The sequence below is a fragment of the Caretta caretta genome, chromosome 8 (genome assembly GCF_965140235.1).
Source record: "Caretta caretta isolate rCarCar2 chromosome 8, rCarCar1.hap1, whole genome shotgun sequence".
Taxonomy (NCBI): domain Eukaryota; kingdom Metazoa; phylum Chordata; order Testudines; family Cheloniidae; genus Caretta; species Caretta caretta.
This window is the reverse complement of record NC_134213.1, coordinates 48,990,054-49,013,971: the sequence shown is the minus strand read 5'-3', so window position 1 is coordinate 49,013,971 and position 23,918 is coordinate 48,990,054. Positions and strand designations below refer to the sequence as shown.

Below are 23,918 nucleotides of genomic sequence, written 5' to 3'. Positions count from 1 at the left end.
AAAGTTCATCAGAGGAGTATTTGGATAGAATCCTAAGGGGGGGAAATGGCTGGGTAAAATGGAATGTGGAGTCCTCTGATGCCATTTGAAATGTCTTTGACCTTCAACCAGAAATCTAGTATGACTGTACAAAACCATCACAAGTGGCTAAAGAAACCAGTGACTAGTGGTTTCTAATTTCTTCATTTTTGAGTGTCCAGCCCCAGCTTGAGATACCCTGAACAGGCCTGATGTTCAAAAGGCAGGTACTTATCCCTGTCTGAAAATCAGGCCCTTTAAAGGTGTCTCAGATTGGGCACCCAAAAATTGCGGTATCTAAAATCACTAGTCATTTTTGAAAATTGAAACCCAGACCTGTTATATTTTCATGAACATTTATAGAAAGTATAATTTTATTTGTCATTTTTTAGGTGTTGTGTATTCTTTAAACCAGTTTAAGCTGAGTTTCTTTCGCAGTGTAGAATGACACTGACATATGGTCCCTAATGAGTATGTGAGTCCTAATAAGTTGTCTTTGTCTGTGATATATGTTTAAATTTCTCTTTTCATTTTTAAGATAGGAGACATCAACTGAACAGTAAAATTTTAACAGTATCTAAGACTATCTGACTATTTTCTGTTTAACCTTATGGGCCAGATTGTGATACCTTTACTCATGTTGAGTTGTATCTTCTTCTGCAAGTAGTTCCACTGAATTTAGTGTGAGTACTTGCGCTGTAATTATTCAGCATGAGGAAGAGGATCGTCTTATGGCCCCTTTGAAGCAGCTCATTCTGTTACAGTGTATATATATACTGTATAGTGCTTTCTTAGTACACTGTGGCGTATCCTCTATGAAATTATATTTAAGATCATTGAGTGTTAATTCCAGCCATAGGCTCATGAGTCAGTTTTACAATCTATGTGCAGGTCATAGCATAATTGCTGTGAGACAATGTGTGAATTTTGACCATGCTTGCTAAAATTTTCTCATTTTTGTCCTTTTTCCTCAACAGATGCTGCTTGAATCAGATCAAGAGGCCAGAGTTTCACACATGGAGTTGCTTTCCTTGTTCACTGTAAGATGATGATTCTTTTGGCAATCAACAGTGCTTGTGATACTAAGGATCTTATTTCTATACATTTTACATCTGTCATGTTCTGTATACATAACTCTGAGGTGATTTGTATCACAATGCCTATAATTTCTGACTATACTGTCACATGTAACTAATAGTTTTGAACATTCCCATACAATATGAAAAAATTCCAGCTTTAATATAGCATCTGGTACAATATTTAGAGTTTTGGGGCTGGATTCTCCTATCCTCTAAGGCCACAAGCAGTGGAAACCAGAGGCACTCTCTGCAAAGGGAAACCTGGCAGAGATAACTCTTCTGCCTCTTGCACCAGCAGCTCCTCACCTCATCCTTGAATATGAAGGGAAATATGCTGGTGGGAAAGCTGAGGTGGAGTGGGGATTCAAGCCTTCTTCTTTAAAGCACTGATCCAGCAAAACACTTCTGCCTGTACTTAACTTTAACAATGACTTAGGACTACTCAAATGCTTAAAGTTAAGCACAGGCTTAACTTTGCTGGAATGGTTGAAGTGCTTGTGGGATCAGGACCTTTGTTCCCAGTAGCTAAGGAGATGCCTGCAAAAGGTTGATTTTCCAAACTGTATTTATCAGGCCTTGTGAAGTCTACAGGGATTCTTCACAATTAAGTAGGGCACCTTTGATTTCTAAGCAACATTTGTCTGAATGGGAGGAATATCACACCAATATGGCTCTTTGGTCTTGTTTACATGAGAAAACTGAATTGGTTTAATGTAAGGCATCATTTTAAACTAGTTTAGTTAAACCAGTGCAAAAGCCTTTGTGGACACTCTGATTTTGGTTTAAACAAGGCTTATTTCAGTTTCGCTTAAGTCAATTAGGAATCAGTTTAAACTAAACTCAAATAAGCCACTCTCAGTGCAAACTCAGGTCTAATTTGTAGTATCCTAGTAACATTTCTGTTTTCTAGATTTCTCTCCCCTGTTGAATATCTAGATTTCAGATCAGTATAGGCCAGACTGTAAACCTACTGTTCATATTGGTGACCAATTACTCACACAAGTAGTCCCCCTGAAGTCAATGGCAATACTTATTTGAGTAACTGCACACTAGGGATGAGGGATTCATAATCTAGCCCTAAAAAGAAAAGGAGTACTTGTGGCACCTTAGAGACTAACCAATTTATTTGAGCATGAGCTTTCGTGAGCTACAGCTCACTTCATCGGATGCATACTGTGGAATCTAGCCCTTTCATTGTAAACTCTTTGAGATGGGGACTGTGTAATTATATATGTACACAGCACCTAACCCAATGGGGCCCTGATTGGACACCTTAAGTGCTACTGCAATCCAAAGAATAATACTCCCCATATGTGTTAGTTTCATTTTCACAAGACTAATCTTTTTATTATAACTATTATTATTTTCTATCTGCATTTTTAATCACTCTGGGTCTCTTTGAGTTAGTTCTGTCTTTATAGTTATTTTCAGCTCCTCCTAAATTAGTATCTTTCATGAAGCTGTTAAGGAAGTGCAGACCAAACAGATCACTGCGGCACCCTACTGGACTTCCCCAACTCAGTACAGTGCCGTTTATCATTATCATATATTTATTGTCCTTCAGGCAGTTTGTTATTCAGCAGCTCATGTCCAAACCAATCTACATTAATCTTTCAAGTAAGATTCTAGGAGACATGCTATTAGTTTCAGCCAGTAAGAGCTAAGCTGAGCTGCTCTCAGCAGGTAATTGTCTCTTCCTGCGTGCAATATTAAGGAGATGTTAAACATATATATCAGCTAGAGGTCACTCTATGATGATCTTTCTGTAACACTTGGTTGCTTCATCTCCAGTATCTTTTGGGGACTAACTTGTATATCTTTTACAAATCATACTTAGATTGCAAGCTCTCTGGGACAGGAGCCATGGCCAAAATTTTCAATAATAGGAGCCTAAAGTTGGGTTCCTCAATCCCTATTTAGGCTCCTAAATAAATAACCTGATTTTCAAAAGCATTTAGCTCCCAGCAACTTCCAGTGATCTCCATTGGTGCAACTGAATGCTCAACATTTTTGAAAATCAGGACACGTAGTTCAAGAGCCTAAATATGAATTTTGGAGCCTGACTTTAGGCCCCTATTTTTGAATGTCTTTGCTCATGGCTTCCTACATATTCAGTAAGGTTCTTAGCTATTTTGGAGCACTCCATAAATAACAAGTACTAATTATCTGGCTGGTTGATAGATGAGCACTTACCATACTTTTGGCAAGCATCAATTAGTTTGTCAATGGCCCAAGCCCAGGCGGAGAAAGAAATTTTGGAGAAAAGAAGGAGGAAGGAAGAAATTCCCCAAAAGAGGGTTAAACTACAGCAAAAGGATTCCTGCAGTTATATTTTGGGTCACAAGAATCTCATCTGGAAAGGGAGATAGAGGGAAAGCCCAGGGGGACCAAGAGAAAGGGACGTCTAGTATCAGTCTCTGTGGCATCCCAGCATAGTTATTCACCAGGACTTCAGAGGCTAGTTCTAGATAGTTGCTTCTTCATCTTCATCTTCGTCGTCATCATTCCCCCCCTTTGTTGCGTGGAATTCGTATAGCACTACACACATCCCAGCCAACCAGGCTGCCATAGTGCCGGCAGAGAATATACAGAAGCCAATCAGACCCAGGAAGGCATAGTCCGTATCGTATAAATGGAGAAGACATGTGTAGTGGAGCTTCGACCCCACCTCAGGCATTGACCAGCCATATAGAGCTGCGGGGCTGTAGCAGGTGATGTTCTCAGGATCTGTAGGGGAAACACAGAAGAAATCCTCTCTTGTGTGTGCCTTTAGCAACAGTAAATAGGAGTCTGGAGGCAACGTAGAAAAATAACTTATCTTCACGCAAATGTCCCTAGTAATAAAGGATGCTGGGGAGCGTAAAATCAGTGTGGTTTTATCTCTGTATCTGAATAACATTCAGGATGAGCCTGAACACCCCCAAACTTGGGGCAACTTCAGTTCTGCATGTGGATCCAAACACAGCTCTGCATAAAACGTTGGTGCTCTGTTTCCTTATGAGGCATCAGAAGCTTTTAACAGGCCTGGCTAGGGCATTGTTTTGCAGTACAGCTGGGCTGCCTGAATTGCTCATCAGCTGCAGCTTCCCTCGAGTCCCCCTTCGCTGGTGGGATGGGTTTGGATGCATAGAACATGCATCTTATCTGTCCCATCTCATCTGTATCTATGGCAGTGGCTCACATGAGTAGGGAGCTTCTTATTTCCCTCCCAGCTGGAAAGAGAGGTGCTCTTGGTCAAAGGCACTCGGCCTGGATATGTTTACCTGCAGCATTAAAGTTTAACTGCAGTTCTCACCCTAGTCCCAGGGAAACATAAAACCTCCTGCCTGTTTCACACACAAAGTGTTGCTGGAAGGTAGCAAAGCCTGACAGGGAAGAGAATGAGAGCTGACACACAGGCCTTCTGCCCTTTCTGTCAACTCTTTATTCATCCCTCTCTGGTACCCATGATTAGCAGCTGTGATGCTAATAGGGAAAATCCCTCTTCTCCCCCTCAGTCCTAACAGAAGCTGCTCCTTCTCCCTCTGCCCCACCATGTGAATGTCTCCAACATGCACATGAAATCTGTGATGTGCATATGGAGATTGACCTCGCGCAAGAAAAACACATTTATTATTAAACACAAATAACCAAAGCCCCCAGTTTCCCACAGCTGTTGCATGGGGCTTCAAGACTGGTGCACCCAGTCATCTGCTGTAACCCTCTTTTGTTTTGGTGCCTGTAATAATACACATGGTTTCTTACACTCCTGTATAAGTTTCCGGTGCACTTTCTCCTATCTACAATGTTATTACTATGATTAGTTCTTTACACAGCTCCATAGGCATGTGTAGCACTTACAGGCAAACAAAAGAGCTTCCTGCCCCAAAGCAGGTACTCAAATAACCTTAACTCTGCCCTGAATAACATCAGCCTCCAATCTTCCTTTCTTTGTTTTTACAGAGGGTCTTGCTCAGCCAATCCTTAAACAATTACCATTGTCAGAATCCCCTCTCAGCACTGTGCTGTGTGTAATTCTTTAAAGACTGGGGCTTGTGTACATTTGGAGTTGGGAAAAGCCAGCATACATTTCAAACATGCTCTTACTCTTGGGACCAAAACGACTCTGGGAAAGTGAAATGGAGACTCTTCTACCCTGTGCATAAGCAACAGCTACAATCCAGTTACATAATCTGAGGTAGAAAAAAAAAAACAGCTGGATTTAGGCATTTCAGGTCACTTAAGAAAAAAATCATTTTTCAGGTCCCAATTTAGGAAAGCATCACTATTCAGAACAGCACTTAAGAGTGTGCTTAAGTATCACTGGAGTCAAAGGGATTTAAGCAGATGCTCATGTGCTTTCCTGATCCAGGACTTCATGTTGTAAATTGAGTCAATTTGCTCTGGCATCCTTGAGAATGAGAGAGAACGTATGGGAGCCCCACAATAGCTCATGCACAAGAGATACTTTCCTTAGTACGTTTCAGAGTAGCGGCCATGTTAGTTTGTATCCGCAAAAAGAAAAGGAGGACTTGTGGCACCTTAGAGACTAACAAATTTATTTGAGCATAAGCTTTCGTGAGCTACAGCATCCGATGAAGTGAGCTGTAGCTCACGAAAGCTGATGCTCAAATAAATTTGTTAGTCTCTAAGGTGCCACAAGTCCTCCTTTTCTTTTTCCTGAGTACGATCACACTTGTCCTATTTTACACTTTGTCAGTCCCCCTCAATCTAGGGCCTGATCCAAAGCTTGCTGCAGTTAATAAAAGGACTCCCACTGAGTTCAGTATGGGCTCTGTATCACGCCCTTAATACTGAGTGCTGTACAAAATGTATCTGCATTCAGGGCAAAAACGACTGAGATAAAAGTGCTGTGATAGTCAGTGTGATTAGAGAAGTGGTTTACCACTGCTCCGGCAGAACAGCTCTTACTCTTAGGGAAAAGGTAATTGCCTGTATTGCTTATGTAACAAAAATATAGGCAGGCTATGAAAATAGAGTGAAGCCGTGGCCTCAATGAAATTTTCACCTGTGGTGCACAGAACAAAATTGCCATATAGTTGGCCCAAATGACTGTCTATGTTCAAGGAGAGACACCCAGAAATGGAACATCAGGACGATTTACAGGTTAGGGTGGGGATGCATTGGCAGAACTATGGGGAGCCCTGGGTCAGAAAAGCAGCGTACTAGAGGTCAGAATCGAGGTGGGCTGGGAATGGTGTGTGAGGCCCCAGGGCTGGAATAATGGTACCTCTTGCATTTTCACTTAAGAGGGGTTTTTTGAATCTACCATTAGAAACACAGAAATTTAACACCACTAGCAAAAAACTACACTACAGAATGGAACTCTAGAAACATCCGGAAGTTCAGAGGAGCGGCTTTCCCCATCCAGAGCTTGCCTCAGAGCTGCCTGTGGGTAATACAGCAGGACAGACACATGGCACTTTGAACTGATCACAGACTACAGTGGCACCAGCTGAGGCGAGAGCAGGAATTTTAAAGGTCTAGCAATCTCCTTGTTTCTTATCACTTAAAGACCGTTCTTGATTGTTAGTTTAGCATTTTGTGGTTGCTTGTGTGTGTGTGCGTGTGTGCGTGTTCATGCGCATTGTTTGTATGCAGCTGAGGGGAGATATAATTGCTCTCTATAAATACATAGATGGATAAATACCAGAGGGGAGAGGAGTTATTTAAATTAAGGGTTAATGTGGACAGAATAACAAAAGGATATAAACTGACCATCAACAAGTTTAGGCTTGAAATTAAATGAAGGTTCTAACCATCAGAGGAGTGAAGTTCTGGAACAGCCTTCTAAGGGGAGCAGCGGGGGCAAAAAACCTACCTGGCTTAAAGACTGAGCTTGATAAGTTTATGGAGCACATGGTAGGATGAGACTGCCTACAATGGCATGGCCCATCTGTGACTGCTAGTAGCAAATTTCCCCACCGGCCAGAGATGGGACACTAGATGGGGATGGTTCTGAGCTACTACAGAGAATTCTTTCCCAGCTGTCTGGTTAGTGGCTCTTGACCATGTGCTCAGGGTCTAACTGATTGCCATATTTGGGGTCAGGAAGGAATTTCCCCCCAGGTCAGATTGGCAGAGACCCTGGGGTTTTTTTTGCCTTCCTCTGCAGCATGGGGCATGGGTCACTGTTGGTTTAAACTAGGGTAAATAGTGGATTCTCTGTAACTTGAAGTCTTTCAATCATGAATTGAGGACTTCAGTAACTCAGCCAGAAGTTAGGGGTCTATTACAGGAATGGGTGGGTGAGGTTCTGTGGCCTGCGATGTGTAGGACATCAGACTAGATGATCATGATGGTCCCTTCTGGCCTTAAAGTCTATGAGCTAGGCATTAATGGGTGCCCTTGTATGTATTTGATGGTGTGTGTATTGTTATGGTCAGAGGGCCCAATCCATGGCTAAGGTAAATTGGCACAGTTCAGTTGACTTCAATGGACCTGTGCTACTTTACACCAACTGCGAATCTGGCCCATAATGTGAAAGAGCAACAGTGACATTCTAATACAGAAAGCAGAACCATCTGCTTAGTTCCAGCCAAATCTTGGGGTGCCTGGGCTGGCACACAAAGTCCTCACCTGGGAAGCGAACGCCACTCTCTTTCATCCAGAGGGTGAAGTCCAAGAAGGAGCAGTTACAGTTCCAGAGGTTTTCACTTAGACCCAGGGACTTCAGATTGGGCAGATCCTTGACAATGCTAGTATCCAGGAACGTCAAGCCAGTCCGGCTCACATCCAGGTGCCTCAGCCAGGTGTTGTTGGCAAAGGAATCCTTCTCAATCTCCACCAGATTTGGGTTGTTCGAGATCTTCAACACCACCAGGCTACTGAGCTGAGAGAAAGTGGTGAAGGTGACCCGGGTGAGGTTGTTGAAGCTGAGGTCTAGGTAGATGAGCTTGTTGAGACTGATAAAGGCAAAATCCAGATCTTCACTAATGGCATTCTCCCTGCAGTCCAGATAGACCAAGTCACTTAGGAAGTTCAGCTCCACCGATGGCAGGTAGGAGATGTTGTTAGTAGCCAGAATCAGCTGCCTTGTGTCCAGTGGAATGGTCGTGGGGAAATCTTGCAGCTGCTGCCCTGTGCAGTTCACTTCCAGGTATTCACAGGTACACTTTTCTGGACAGTTCAGGCTCTTTGCCTTCACTCCCATTCCAAAAAGAAGCACCAGCCACAGGGATTTGTGGCCATTAGGAGGGGACATGATACGGCTCCTTATCTACTGTAGCTCCTCCACACTGCTTCAGCCCTTCAGAGAATGCTGGGGCAGAGGCCCTGCAGAGCTACAAAGAACCGGCCCTGTGCAAGCAGTTTTCTCATTCCAGTAAGACCGAAGAGGAGTTGAGCTGTGAGGCTGTTTGGAAGCTCTCTGTATCCCTCACTCATGCAGCTCCCTGGTTTGCCTACTTGGCTGCTTAGAGAGAGAGCTCACCCTCTTTGTGCTTGAAAGTAAAGAAGAGCTGCTTGCAAATGGGAACATCTACGAGTCACGTTGGTTGCCAGTTGACACCTTTGTGACATCAGAGCTTGCAAAGGCAGCCTGGCTTCAGAGAGAGAATTCTAACCTGGCCAGCAGTGCAGATCTGTGTGTGTGTATATACAAATGTGCCTGTCTGTGTCTCACGCTGGCACAAAACTCTGTGTGTGTGGCTGTACTGAAAGAGTGTAGTGCTTGATGCAACGAGGTCCATGTGAGTGCAGTGCCTGTGTATACAAGTGTGTATTTATGTAATGGTGATATAATGGGGGTGTTCATTTGCTCTGGTAGATATATAGTTCTGCTTGATAGAACAAATAGGCTTGTATCTATATCTACAGTGCTCGTTTGTGTGTGTGTCTTGGTTTTGTTTCCTTTCCTTGGATACATAGATCACACAAAAGAGACTTTCACATGCACTTACACTCAAGGTAAAATTTTTAAACTGCTTAGACCTTTTAGCTTCATTTGTGTTATAGAACCTTCCCTTGATGGTCCTCTGCACACCAGCCTTTTTATTGAGAAGATCTACATTGTCTTTTGGCCTGAAAGCTCTTTGTGGCCGGAACTGTCACTTATGTGTTTGCACAGTGCCAACGGCAGTGGGGACCAACCTGGTTGTGGCCTTTAGGAGCCACTGCAATATATATGTTAAATTACACACACAAAGTACATTGAAAACGTTATTAAGGTTGCAAAGTCAAGACCTCAAAAATTAGAAAATACCCGAATTATTATTAATTATTATTATTATTTATTATTCCTTACTTTTACAGAAATGTAGGGCTGGAAGGTCATCTACCAAGAGGTCATCTAGTCGATCCTCCCACACTGAGGCAGGGATTAAGTATAACTAGCCCATCCTGGACAGGTGTTGTCTCACCTGCTCTCAAAAACCTCCAATGGTGGGGAGTCCACAACCTCCCTTGGTAACCTGTTCCAGTGCTTAACAATCCTCAGAGTTAGAAAGTTTTCTCTAATATCTAACCTAAATCTCCCTTGCTGCAAACTAAGCCAATTACTTCTTGTCCTACTCTTGGTGGACATGAAGAACAATTGATCACCATCCTCTTTATAGAAACCCTCAGACCAATTCTCCAATTTGTCCAGGTCATTTTGAATTCTAACCCTGTTCTCCAAAGTACTTGCAACGTCTCCCAGCTCGAGACCCCACTTGACCCCTGCAAGACCCCACTTGATATGTCTTCTCACTTTGATGGGAATCATGGATAAGTACTCTTGGAGTATGGCTTTTCAACCAGTTGTGCACCCATCTTACAGTAATTTTATCCAGACCATATTTCCTTAGTTTGTTTATGAAAACGTCATATGGGACTGTGTCAAAAGCCATGTGAAAGTCCAGATATATCAAATCAGCCGTCCCTCTCCAGCATCCACTAGGCCAGTTACCTTGTCAAAGAAGGAAATTACAATGTTTTGGCACTATTTGTTCTTGACAAATTCATGTTGGCTATTGCTTCACACCTTATTATCCTGTAGGTGCCTACAAACTGATTGGTTAATAATTTGTTCCAGTATCTTTTTAGTTACTGAAGTTAGGTTAACTGCTCTTTAATCTCTGGGTCTCCCTTTTCTTGTTAAATATAGGTAGTGTGTTTGACTTCCTCCAGTCCCCTGAGACCTCGCCATGCTCTGTGTGGTTCTTAAAGAGAATTGCTAATGGTTCAGAGTTTGCTTGAGCTAGTTCCTTATGTAGGGTGATTTCATCAGGCTCTGCCGATTTGAATACATCTAACTTATCTAAATATTCTTTAACCCAGGGGTTCTCAAACTGGTGGGCGGGACCCCTCAGGGGGTTGTGAGGTTATTACATGGGGGGTTGCGAGCTGTCAGCCTCCACCTTAAACCCTGCTTTGCTCCAGCATTTATAATGGTGTTAAATATATAAAAAATGTTTTTAATTTACAAGGGGGGGTTGCACTCAGAGGCTTGCTATGTGAAAGGGGTCACCAGTACAAAAGTTTGAGAACCACTGTTTTAACCTGTTATTTCCCTATTCTGATCTGCATTACTTCCCCCTTATTGTCAATAGTAATTGTGGTAAGCATCTGGTAATAAATCTTTTTAGTAAATGTGGAAAGCAGAAAAGGCATTAAATAATTCTGCTGTCTCTGTGTCGTCCATTATTTGCTCTCTTTCCCCATTAAGTAATGGGCCTACACTGTCCTTTGCTTTTCTCTTACTTCTAATGTATTTATAGAACCTCTTATTGCCTTTTATGTCCTTTGTTAGTTGTAACTCATTTGTGCTTTAGCCATTCTGATTTTCTCCCTACATGCGTGCGCTATTCTTTTGAAATCATCCAAAGTAATTTGTCCTTGTTTCCACTTTTTATACAATTCCTTTTTGATTTCCAGGCATTACAGAGCTTCTGGTGCAGCCATATTGGTCTCTTCCTGTTCTTCCCATCTTTTTTCTGCATCAGGATAGTTAGCTGTTGTATCTTTAATACAGTATTATCTCTTTTCAAAACTGGCACCTCTCCTGAACTCCCTTTCCCCCTTAGATACCCTTCCCATGGGACCACACCTACCAATTCTCTGAGTTTGTTGAAGTCTGCTTTTTTGAAGTCCATTGTCTTTATTCTGCTGCTCTCACTCCTTCCTTTCTTTTAAATCATGAAACTCTCTCATTTCATGATCACTTCTATAGAGCTTTTAATCAGTAGCTCTCAAAGTGCTTTACAAAGGAGGTAATACTGGAAAATACACACAGCGGTGTTTACCTCTGGGTATTTGCATCACTAATTCTCAGACTAATTTCTTTTTCCTTTATTTTTTTCCATTTTCTAGAGTTAAAATGAAAATCAACTGTAGGGCTATATTGTGGGGCCTGATTCTGCTCCCGTTGATTTCAATGGCGCAATATTGAATCCTTAACAATTTTTTTAGAAATGGCCTTCCATTCATTAATAAACTACTTTACTTGATTTGTTAATATTTAGATCCACTAAGGTGGTTGTTGTGCATTGGTGGTTTACACACACACACACACACAGTAATATGACTGATTGATGATGATTGGTGATCCCTCGATTTTGAGGATGATCTCTACCACAGATTTACATATGGGTCCTGAGATGACTCAGGAGTCCGATCCTGGAACCACAAACCCTCCTGCGGTCAGTACAGACATTTCGTGGCAGGCCAGGAGGAGGGCTGGGGCCTCCTGAACAGTGGGAGGAAATCTGTCAGGAGTCTTACACAGCCCCACAGTGGGTGTGAACGCAACACACTAAAGAAGTGGTTTGTGCTCTGTAAAGGGAGTATTAATAAACCATAACTATGAAGTGGAGTATTTTGTTTGAAGTAATCTGGGGTGGGCAACTGATGGGAAGAATCTGAGTGGGCGCTAAGGGCGGTGCACCTGCAAGCCTGTGAGGGGCTACAAGGCAGTGCACTCGCACAACCAATGGGGTGTGATGCGTGTGGGCAGTCTTAGTGGGTGGAGTTGTGTGGGGGATGGGGAGTGGCTTACCCACAGCTGCTTCCCTGATGCTTGTTTGCTTTCAGTGAGGAGCCAGCAGAGGTCGTGGGAGCTACTCTCCTGTCAGTCTGTGGCAGGAAACAAAGAGCCAGGCAGGCAGCAGGGAGAGGGTAGCGTGGGGTGAGGGGGGGAAGGAGGGAAGGAAACAGGGATTCTGCAGCCTTTGTGTGTACACCCCAGACTCACCTTGAGGGGGGACTTTTGGGGTTGGGGAGAGTATTACTGGGGAGGGGAGAGGTGTGGAAGAATGCAATGGTGCCAACCTAAGTGATTTTGAGTACTTTTGACATGTGATTGGCAAAAACTCAAGCTTTGAGGTTGGCAACCTTGCTCGGAGGCTCTGTGTGAAAGCATGCAAGCAGAGTCTTTGTGGAAAGAACCAGCTCAAAGCAAGGCGGGTTGAGTGGTGCTTCTCTGCCTCAGGGAGCAGCCTGCTTTGTCTCTCCCTGTTTTTGGGTCTTGTGTGTTATTGTGCTGAATTGTAAAAAATAAAGTCATGTTACATTACAGCCTTCCAGCAAGAGTATTTAGGTTTTTATCTAACTTCTATATGTATGCTGGGAACATAACAGCCACTCCATTATTCTTGTTTATAAATAAAAATAATTCTCAACATTCAGAAATAAGATACGAATGGGATCATATTGTGTAGGTGAAGATGAGATAACCGTGACTTCTTTCAGCAAAAGGGAGCAGAATGAAAAGATAACTGTGATGGGGTGTTCACCCCACACTGGCATGGAAGGGGTTAATGGAGGTCTCGGGGGCCTGCCATATCGCATCCCAGAAAGGAGCAGGGGAGGAGAGTCCTCCACGCAGCCTAGGAAGGCTGCACAGGAAACAGCCAATTGGAGGGAGGCTGCACAGAGCGGCCAATCAGGGCCTAGCAGGCTAGTACAAAAGACTCTGTAGGGGCAGAGTCAGTTTCCGTTGCTGTGGGGACCCCAAGGAGGGAGGACTGTGTTTTTAACAGGCTGCAGCAAGGGTAGCGTTGGAGACAGAACAGTTGCTGGCAGGGAAGGGGGATCAAGAGGGAGCTCCTGGCTGGCTGTTGGGACTTGCTGGCTGAATGCCCTGAGGTAAGAGCGAAGAAGGACCAGAGTGTGGGGAAGTGGCCCAGGGAATTGAAGTAGCATTGAAGGAAGTTAAGGAGATGCAGCAGGAGGCTGTTATCTATAGGATCCCTGGGTCGGGACACGGACTAGTGGGCAGGCCTGGATCTCTGCCATTTGCCACTGGGGATTGGCTTGAAGGGGGAAATACAGATGTTGAGTCAGCTGGAGGGTTGAGTCATGAAGAGGACATTGCGGTACTTGGACTGAGGCCAGTCTGCAGGTGGAGAAGATGATAATAGGGCACCACCTGAAGAGGGCACACTGGCTGGCAGAGTTATTCCCTGTGAAGGCCGGTAGGAGGCGCCTCTGTGGTGCGAGGACCCCATCACAGTAATTCTGAACTTTCAAACAAAACTTCTAAGAGACTAAGGTCAAAGCCCTAATGTTGGAGACTTCCAGGTTTTTGTGCCAGAAAATTACATTTTCTTTGAAATTATACAACGTAAAGATCCTAGTGGGAACTAAGGGGGACAGAATGATGCTGCTTAGCCATTGACAGAAACAGGAAAAAAGATAGGAATGACCCATACACCTATTCTTCGGTACTATGGGAGAACAGCAGGGTTCTAGTTGTGGCTGTAATGTACTTAGGGGCAGTTTGTCAATAATTTCAGGTGAGAGAACAAATGCAGTGTGTCAAAACTCTGACTAGATTACTAGGCGAGATTGACCATTTATTTCTCTTCCTGTAAAGGGCACCTTCTCTTGATGAAACCTCCTGGGGGAGGTTTAGGTTGGATATTAGGAAAAACTTTTTCACTAGGAGGGTGGTGAAGCACTGGAATGCATTACCTAGGGAGGTGGTGGAATCTCCTTCCTTTGAGGTTTTTAAGGTCAGGCTTGACAAAGCCCTGGCTGGGATGATTTAGTTGGGGATTGGTCCTGCTTTGATTCATAGATTCATAGATATTAAGGTCAGAAGGGACCATTATGATCATCTAGTCTGACCTCCTGCACAACGCAGGCCACAGAATCTCAACCACCCACTCCTGCGAAAAACCTCTCACCTATGTCTGAGCTATTGAAGTCCTCAAATCGTCGTTTAAAGACTTCAAGGAGCAGAGAATCCTCCAGCAAATGCCCCATGCTACAGAGGAAGGTGAAAAACCTCCAGGGCCTCTTCCAATCTGCCCTAGAGGAAAATTCCTTCCCGACCCCAAATATGGCGATCAGCTAAACCCTGAGCATATGGGCAAAATTCACCAGCCAGATACCCAGGAAAGAATTTTCTGTTGTAACTCAGATCCTACCCCATCTAACATTTGAGCAGGGGGTTGGACTAGATGACCTCCTGAGGTCCCTTCCAACTCTGATATTCTATGATTCTATAATTCTATGATTGTGATGGAAGAAGTAATGCTAAAGACTGTACTGTAAAGATTCCAGTTAGACACATACCAAATGTAAAAGGTTTTGCATTTTAAAGAAAGAATGCTGTTGCTTGTTTATGTAAACTCTCTCTCTGTTACTAAGCGTATTGGGTTGCTATTGTTTTTAATACATTGCACTCTTAAGCTTTTACACTTGACATTGGAAACATGGATGGAAAAATTGCTACTTAAATATGAGAGGTGAATTCTCACGTCACTATTGTCTTAATGGTAAATCAAGATGTTGTACCAATAAATTAAAAACCAGCAGGATCTTATTGAAGAGGAAAAGGCAAAATACCACATTTATTGTGAATACAGAAAGAATCATAGTAAGCAGTTAGTTATAGTTATAACATTCCATTCAATCTCATATTTATTCACACACACACACACACACACACACACACACACACACACACACACACACACACACACACACACACACACACACACAGAGGTTCTGCAAGGTTGTTATCATAGTTACCAGCCTTAGAATTGCTCATGCCAAGCCACAGGCCAGGTGGCCTGGACATGAGGAGAGAGCGGGGCCTTGTCAGATGCTCATCTGATGCTCCTGGAAGTTGGTTTGCAGAATCAGACCCCCCAAAATTCTCACTTTCTAGAGTCTATTTTTATAGGAATTTCTTCCTAGGCCAGTCTGTGGGAATTGCTTCATCGTGCTGTTGCTGAATCAATCAGCAGATAGCACATTCCTGATGGCTCCGTGCTGCTAGATGTTATCTTGTTCTTTGGTTCTCCCATTCTTGAGCCTGTTGAGTGGATTCCAGTCTGCCCTGGGGGGGGGGGGACGGGACGGGACGGGACGGGACGACAGAGGTTATCTGTCTGGTTATTCTGGTTATCTGTCTGGTTAATCCTCTGGTTATTTCCACTTGACGCCTTCTTCAGCCGATGGACACTGATTCTTAGGCTGGCACCTCCCTGATCATTCAGTTATTATCCGCACCAAGCATCCATCCACATACATCCTCTATCTTTATTTTAATCACAATTGTTAACAAAGCAAGATGAATACAACAAAAGGGCAGGGAGTCTCTGGGTGCTGTTTCTGTTGTTACAGAGTATTGTTTTGAGTCTCTCTGTGTGTGAGTAGTTGTTATTACAAAGAATTGCTTTGAGAACAGACTCTGTCTTAGAATGTACTAACGCAATTAGCAGCTTGCAAGTTTAACACATAGAGGGAGAGAAACAGTACCAAAACCCAAGACACCTCTTAATTAGTAATACCCTGGAATTTAAACTATGGGGAATCAAACTCATTTGTGATTTTAATACAGAACTTCTTTAATATGATCCAACAAAGACACATGTAACATTCCAGTCACCCCTTGACTGTATATTATTAATTGTTATGCACCTGATACTGTATTTCTCCTACTTTCCCTTGCAGCTGCCCTCTAGTCCTCCTTCATTGGTGGGATGGGCTTGGATGCATGGAACATCCATCTTATCTGACCCATCTCATCTGTATCTATGGCAGTGGCTCACATGAACAGGTTGCTTCTTATTTCCCTCCCAGCTAGGAGAGAGGTGTTCTTGGTCCAAGGCAATCGGCCTGGTTATGTTCACCCACAGCATTAAAGTTTAACTGCACTTCTCACACTAGTCCCACCAGGGAAACACAAAACCTTTTGTTTATTTCACACACAAAGTGTTGCTAGAAGGCAGCAAAGCCCGACAGAGAAGAGAATAAGAGCTGCCTTAGTTGACATATAGGGCTTCTGCCTTTTCTTTCAACTCCTCATTCACCCCTCTCTGGCAGCAGGATGATGCTGTTGGGAAAATCCCACCCTGTTCTAGCAAGGGCTGCTACTTCTTCTCCCTTCCCCCACCAGAATGTCTTCAACACTCACGAGAAATCTATCATTTGAATATGGGGATTAACCATTCTCCCCATACAAGAAATATATGTCTAGTATTAAACACAAATCACCAAAGCCCCCGGTTTCCCACTGCTGTTGCATTTGAGACCGATGCAGCCAGTCATCTGGTGTAATCCTCTTTTGTATTGGTGCCTATAATAATGCATATGATTTCTTACACTCCTGTAAAAGGCTCAGTGCATTGTCTCCCTTCGACAATGTTATTGCTATGAATATGAGTTCTTTACACAGTCCATAGGTGTGTATAGCATTTACAGACCAATGACAAAGGAATCTTTCTACCCTCAGGGGCTTACAGAATGCATAGTTGAGTTACTCAACGCAACTCTGCTTTGTAGTAACACCAGCCTCCAAGCTCCCTTTCTTTGTTCTTTTCTTACAGAGGGTCTGATTCTGCAAACCCTTACTCAAACAATTACATTGTATTGTGTGTTATTTAGGATGAAGGCCTTCTTCTTTAGGACTTTGGCTGTGTGCATTTTACACTTTTAAGAGCCTGTATACAGTGCTTAGGAGTGTTTCTTTGCATTTCTATAATATGTACAGTGGAAATTTGTGTGTGTGGGTATATTTTGTTTTCCTTCCTTGAATACGTAGACCATGCAAAGGAGGCTTTCACATGCATTTTCAATCAGGGAAAATTAAGTGACTTAGAAGCCTTAGTCCAGTCCTATCTTGAAAACACCTAAGGGTATGTCTACACTACGGAATAAGGTCGAATTTATAGAAGTCGGTTTTTTAGAAATCGGTTTTATAAATTCGAGTGTGTGTGTCCCCACAGAAAATGCTCTAAGTGCATTAAGTGCATTAACTCGGCGGAGCGCTTCCACAGTACCGAGGCAAGCGTCGACTTCCGGAGCGTTGCACTGTGGGTAGCTATCCCACAGTTCCCGCAGTCTCCGCTGCCCATTGGAATTCTGGGTTGAGATCCCAATGCCTGATGGGGCTAAAACATTGTCGCGGGTGGTTCTGGGTACATATCGTCAGCCCCCCGTTCCCTCCCTCCCCCCGTGAAAGCAAGGGCAGACAATCATTTTGCGCCTTTTTTCCTGAGTTACCTGTGCAGACGCCATACCATGGCAAGCATGGAGCCCGCTCAGGTAACCGTCACCCTATGTCTCCTGGGTGCTGGCAGACGTGGTACGGCATTGCTACACAGTAGCAGCAACCCCTTGCCTTGTGGCAGCAGACGGTACAGTACGACTGGTAGCCGTCATCGTCATGTCTGAGGTGCTCCTGGTCGCCTCTGTGAGGTCGATCAGGAGCGCCTGGGCAGACATGGGCACAGGGACTAAATTTGGAGTGACTTGACCAGGTCATTCTCTTTAGTCCTGCAGTCAGTCCTATTGAACCGTCTTATGGTGAGCGGGCAGGCGATACGGACTGCTAGCAGTCGTACTGTACCATCTTCTGCCGAGCAGCCATGAGATGTGGATGGCATGCAGTCCTTCTGCACCGTCTGCTGCCAGCCAAAGATGTAAAAGATAGATGGAGTGGATCAAAACAAGAAATAGACCAGATTTGTTTTGTACTCATTTGCTTCCCCCCCTCCCCTGTCTAGGGGACTCATTCTTCTAGATCACACTGCAGTCACTTACAGAGAAGGTGCAGCGAGGTAAATCTAGCCATGTATCAATCAGAGGCCAGGCTAACCTTCTTGCTCCAATAAGGACAATAACTTAGGTGCACCATTTCTTATTGGAACCCACCGTGAAGTCCTGCCTGAAATACTCCTTGATGTAAAGCCACCCCCTTTGTTGATTTTAGCTCCCTGAAGCCAACCCTGTAAGCGCCCCTCCCAGCGTCAGAGCAATGGCAAACAATCGGGCATCTGAGAGTGCTGTCCAGAGCAGTCACAATGGAGCACTCTGATGGGGCTAAAACATTGTCGCGGGTGGTTCTGGGTACGTGTCGTCAGGCCCCCGTTCCCTCCCTCCCTCCGTGAAAGCAAGGGCAGACAATCATTTCGCGCCTTTTTTCCTGAGTTACCTGTGCAGACGCCATACCACAGCAAGCATGGAGCCCGCTCAGGTAACCGTCACCCTATGTCTCCTGGGTGCTGGCAGACGCGGTACGGCTTTGCTGCACAGTAGCAGCAACCCCTTGCCTTCTGGCAGCAGACGGTGCAATACGACTGGTAGTCGTCCTCATCGTGTCCGAGGTGCTCCTGGCCGTGTCGGCTGGGAGCGCCTGGGCAGACATGGGCGCAGGGACTAAATTTGGAGTGACTTGACCAGGTCATTCTCTTTAGTCCTGCAGTCAGTCCTATTGAACCGTCTTATGGTGAGTGGGCAGGCGATACGGACTGCTAGCAGTCGTACTGTACCATCTTCTGCCAGGCAGGCAAGAGATGAGGATTGCTAGCAGTCGTATTGCACCATCTTCTGCCAGGCAGGCAAGAGATGGGGATGGCTAGCAGTCGTACTGTACCATCTTCTGCCGAGCAGCCATGAGATGTGGATGGCATGCAGTCCTTCTGCACCGTCTGCTGCCAGCCAAAGATGTAAAAGATAGATGGAGTGGGTCAAAACAAGAAATAGACCAGATTTGTTTTGTACTCATTTGCCTCCTCCCCTGTCTAGGGGACTCATTCCTCTAGGTCACACTGCAGTCACTCACAGAGAAGGTGCAGCGAGGTAAATCTAGCCATGTATCAATCAGAGGCCAGGCTAACCTCCTTGTTCCAATAACAACGATAACTTAGGTGCACCATTTCTTATTGGAACCCTCCGTGCAGTCCTGCCTGAAATACTCCTTGATGTACAGGCACCCCCTTTGTTGATTTTAGCTCCCTGAAGCCAACCCTGTAAGCCGTGTCGTCAGTCGCCCCTCCCTCCGTCAGAGCAACGGCAGACAATCGTTCCGCGCCTTTTTTCTGTGCGGACGCCATACCACGGCAAGCATGGAGCCCGCTCAGCTCACTTTGGCAATTAGGAGCACATTAACCACCACACGCATTATTCAGCAGTATATGCAGCACCAGAACATGGCAACGCGATACCGGGCGAGGAGGCGACGTCAGCGCGGTCCCGTGAGTGATCAGAACATGGACACAGATTTCTCTGAAAGCATGGGCCCTGACAATGCATGCATCATGGTGCTAATGCGGCAGGTTCATGCTGTGGAACGCCGATTCTGGGCTCGGGAAACAAGCACAGACTGGTGGGACCGCATAGTGTTGCAGGTCTGGGACGATTCCCAGTGGCTACGAAACTTTCGCATGCGTAAGGGCACTTTCATGGAACTTTGTGACTTGCTTTCCCCTGCCCTGAAGCGCATGAATACCAAGATGAGAGCAGCCCTCACAGTTGAGAAGCGAGTGGCGATAGCCCTGTGGAAGCTTGCAATGCCAGACAGCTACCGGTCAGTTGGGAATCAATTTGGAGTGGGCAAATCTACTGTGGGGGCTGCTGTGATGCAAGTAGCCCACGCAATCAAAGATCTGCTGATATCAAGGGTAGTGACCCTGGGAAATGTGCAGGTCATAGTGGATGGCTTTGCTGCAATGGGATTCCCTAACTGTGGTGGGGCTATAGACGGAACCCATATCCCTATCTTGGCACCGGAGCACCAAGCCGCCGAGTACATAAACCGCAAGGGGTACTTTTCGATAGTGCTGCAAGCTCTGGTGGATCACAAGGGACGTTTCACCAACATCAACGTGGGATGGCCGGGAAAGGTGCATGATGCTCGCATCTTCAGGAACTCTGGTCTGTTTCAAAAGCTGCAGGAAGGGACTTTATTCCCAGACCAGAAAATAACTGTTGGGGATGTTGAAATGCCTATATGTATCCTTGGGGACCCAGCCTACCCCTTAATGCCATGGCTCATGAAGCCATACACAGGCAGCCTGGACAGTGGTCAGGAGCTGTTCAACTACAGGCTGAGCAAGTGCAGAATGGTGGTAGAATGTGCATTTGGACGTTTAAAGGCGCGCTGGCGCAGTTTACTGACTCGCTTAGACCTCAGCGAAACCAATATTCCCACTGTTATTACTGCTTGCTGTGTGCTCCACAATATCTGTGAGAGTAAGGGGGAGACGTTTATGGCGGGGTGGGAGGTTGAGGCAAATCGCCTGGCTGCTGGTTACGCGCAGCCAGACACCAGGGCGGTTAGAAGAGCACAGGAGGGCGCGGTACGCATCAGAGAAGCTTTGAAAAACAGTTTCATGACTGGCCAGGCTACGGTGTGAAAGTTCTGTTTGTTTCTCCTTGATGAACCCCCCCGCCCCTTGGTTCACTCTACTTCCCTGTAAGCTAACCACCCGCCCCTCCTCCCTTCAATCACCGCTTGCAGAGGCAATAAAGTCATTGTTGCTTCATATTCATGCATTCGTTATTCATTCATCACACAAATAGGGGGATGACTACCAAGGTATCCCAGGAGGGGTGGTGGAGGAGGGAAGGAAAATGCCACACAGCACTTTAAGCACAGCACTTTAAAAGTTTACAACTTTAAAATTTATTGAATGACAGCCTTCTTTTTTTTGGGCAATCCTCTGTGGTGGAGTGGCTGGTTGGCCGGAGGCCCCCCCACCGCGTTCTTGGGCGTCTGGGTGTGGAGGCTATGGAACTTGGGGAGGAGGGCGGTTGGTTACAGAGGGGCTGCAGTGGCAGTCTGTGCTCCAGCTGCCTTTGCTGCAGCTCAACCATACACTGGAGCATACTGGTTTGGTCCTGCAGCAGCCTCAGCATTGAATCCTGCCTCCTCTCATCACGCTGCCGCCACCTTTGAGCTTCAGCCCTCTCTTCAGCCCGCCACTTACTCTCTTCAGCCCGCCACTTACTCTCTTCAGCCCTCCACCTCTCCTCCCGGTCATTTTGTGCTTTCCTGCACTCTGACATTATTTGCCTCCACGCATTCGTCTGTGCTCTGTCAGTGTGGGAGGACAGCATGAGCTCGGAGAACATTTCATCACGAGTGCGTTTTTTTTTCTTTCTAAGCTTCACTAGCCTCTGGGAAGGAGAAGATCCTGTGATCATTGAAACACATGCAGCTGGTGGAGAAAAAAAAAGGGACAGCGGTATTTAAAAAGACACATTTTATAAAACAGTCGCTACACTCTTTCAGGGTAAACCTTGCTGTTAACATTACATACATAGCACATGTGCTTTCGTTACAAGGTCGCATTTTGCCTCCTCCCACCGCGTGAATGGATTTTGGTTGAATGCCAGCAAACATACACTGCAATGCTTTGTTCTACAGTGATTCCCCAGTACGTGTTGCTGGCCTGGAGTGGTAAAGTGTCCTACCATGAAGGACGAAATAAGGCTGCCCTCCCCAGAAACCTTTTGCAAAGGCAGAACCGCAAATGCCAGGGCAAAGTAATCCTTTCACATGCTTGCTTTTAAACCATGTATAGCATTTTAAAAGGTACACTCACCAGAGGTCCCTTCTCCGCCTGCTGAGTCCAGGAGGCAGCCTTGGGTGGGTTCGGGGGGTACTGGCTCCAGGTCTAGGGTGAGAAACAGTTCCTGGCTGTCGGGAAAACCGGTTTCTCTGCTTGCTTGCTGTGAGCTATCTACAGCCTCCTCCTCATCATCTTCTTCGTCCCCAAAACCTACTTCTGTATTGCCTCCATCTCCATTGAAGGAGTCAAACAACACGGCTGGGGTAGTGGTGGCTGAACCCCCTAAAATGGCATGCAGCTCATCATAGAAGCGGCATGTTTGGGGCTCTGACCCAGAGCGGCTGTTCGCCTCTCTGGTTTTCTGGTAGGCTTGCCTCAGCTCCTTCAGTTTCACGCAGCACTGCTTCGGGTCCCTGTTATGGCCTCTGTCCTTCATGCCCTGGGAGATTTTCAGAAAGGTTTTGGCATTTCGAAAACTGGAACGGAGTTCTGATAGCACGGATTCCTCTCCCCAAACAGCGATCAGATCCCGTACCTCCCGTTCGGTCCATGCTGGAGCTCTTTTGCGATTCTGGGACTCCATCATGGTCACCTGTGCTGATGAGCTCTGCATGGTCACCTGCAGCTTGCCACGCTGGCCAAACAGGAAATGAGATTCAAAAGTTCGCGGTTCTTTTCCTGTCTACCTGGCCAGTGCATCTGAGTTGAGAGCGCTGTCCAGAGCGGTCAGAATGGAGCACTCTGGGATAGCTCCCGGAGGCCAATACCATCGAATTGTGTCCACAGTACCCCAAATTCGAGCCGGCAACGTCGATTTAAGCGCTAATCCACTTGTCAGGGGTGGAGTAAGGAAATCGATTTTAAGAGCCCTTTAAGTCGAAATAAAGGGCTTCATTGTGTGGACGGGTGCAGGTTTAAATCGATTTAACGCTGCTAAATTCGACCTAAAGTCCTAGTGTAGACCAGGGCTAAGTCACTTAAGAGCCTTACTGAAAGTTAATGGGACTTAAGTACTTTTGAAAATATTACCCTTATTGCCTTAAGACTGACCTCTTAATTCTGCCATTTCATAATTTTTGAGTGCTTGACTTTGCAACCTTAATCATGTTCTTTTTAACCTAGTTTGTGTGTGTTGTCTATGTTGATAATTATTAGATAGTTTTCCCCCCTGGGAGGGGCAGCGGGAAAAGGAGCAGAACCCTGGCAGCTCCTTGGGTGGCTGTACCGTCCCCAGCCCTGCCCTCCGTCAAGACTGCCATACAGACGGAGGAGATGCAGCTCTGTGGAAGGGCAGGGGGAAGTACAGCCGTGCCAGAGGAGCTGCCGGCATGGAACCGCCGGCTCCTCCTGTGTCTTTCTGTTACACTGTGCCAGCTATAAATATCTTGCTGGTATGGCATGACGTACCATACCACCATACTTGCACTGCTGGATAACCCAGAGATCTGTTAAGTGTCTAGGAGCTGTCAGTGGAACAGTGGTTGCCATGTGGGAATCTCTGCAGGGTTAGCATGTGACTGGGTGGGATCTGCATGAAATAGAAGGTGAGGGTCATTGCTATGTGTGTGTGTGGTTTGTTGAGGGATCCTTCTGAGCAAGATCTCTTGAGTAGAAGGTGTGTGAGAGGCCCTTACGGGTCAGAGTGGTAACAGCCTGAATATTCTCTATAAGGGTGGACAGCAAATGAGGTATCTCTAGAGCAGCAGGTCTTTATGTACAGGGGTAGCCCTGGTGATGGTCATTATGAGAAGTTCTCTAGGGGGAATAGCACATCTGACTGGGTCACAATGGAAAAGGCAACAGGACACTGTGTGGAGGGGTTTTACAGAGGTTAGTCAGCTCCCCGACTCCCATTTGTTCCCTTGTCTCTATTGGAAGGGGACAGGGAACAATAGGGCAGCAATTGGGTAGCTTCTCTGCAGGGGCTGCAGTCTGGGGAAATTGGGGTATTGCAATGGAGAGAGCACTTAGAGAGATATCATCTGAGGGAGCTGGAGGAAATATAAGGACTATTAAAAGGATAGGAGGGATCATTGTGACAATCTAATCTGACCTCCTGTATTACACAGGCCAGAGAACTCCCCTGAATTAATTC

At 45.5% G+C, this 23,918-nt stretch overlaps 2 protein-coding genes across 2 annotated transcripts in view; one reads left to right on the top strand and one right to left on the bottom strand.

The window, feature by feature from the left end:
* The first annotated feature begins 992 nt into the window (after nt 1-992).
* Nucleotides 993-23,918, top strand: part of ADCY10 (adenylate cyclase 10) — a 99,920-nt gene continuing 76,994 nt past the window's right edge. Inside the window, exon 1 of the mRNA XM_075131468.1 lies at nt 993-1,058. The gene's annotated coding sequence lies outside the window, so the exon portion shown is untranslated. The remainder of the gene's footprint in view (nt 1,059-23,918) is intronic.
* On the bottom strand, nt 3,272-8,487 carry LRRC52 (leucine rich repeat containing 52). The gene is made up of 2 exons (XM_048860677.2): nt 7,677-8,487; nt 3,272-3,824 (listed from the first exon to the last, which is right to left on the bottom strand). Exons 1-2 carry the CDS (start codon nt 8,299-8,301, stop codon nt 3,562-3,564), a joined length of 888 nt encoding a protein of 295 aa, XP_048716634.1. The 5' UTR covers nt 8,302-8,487; the 3' UTR covers nt 3,272-3,561.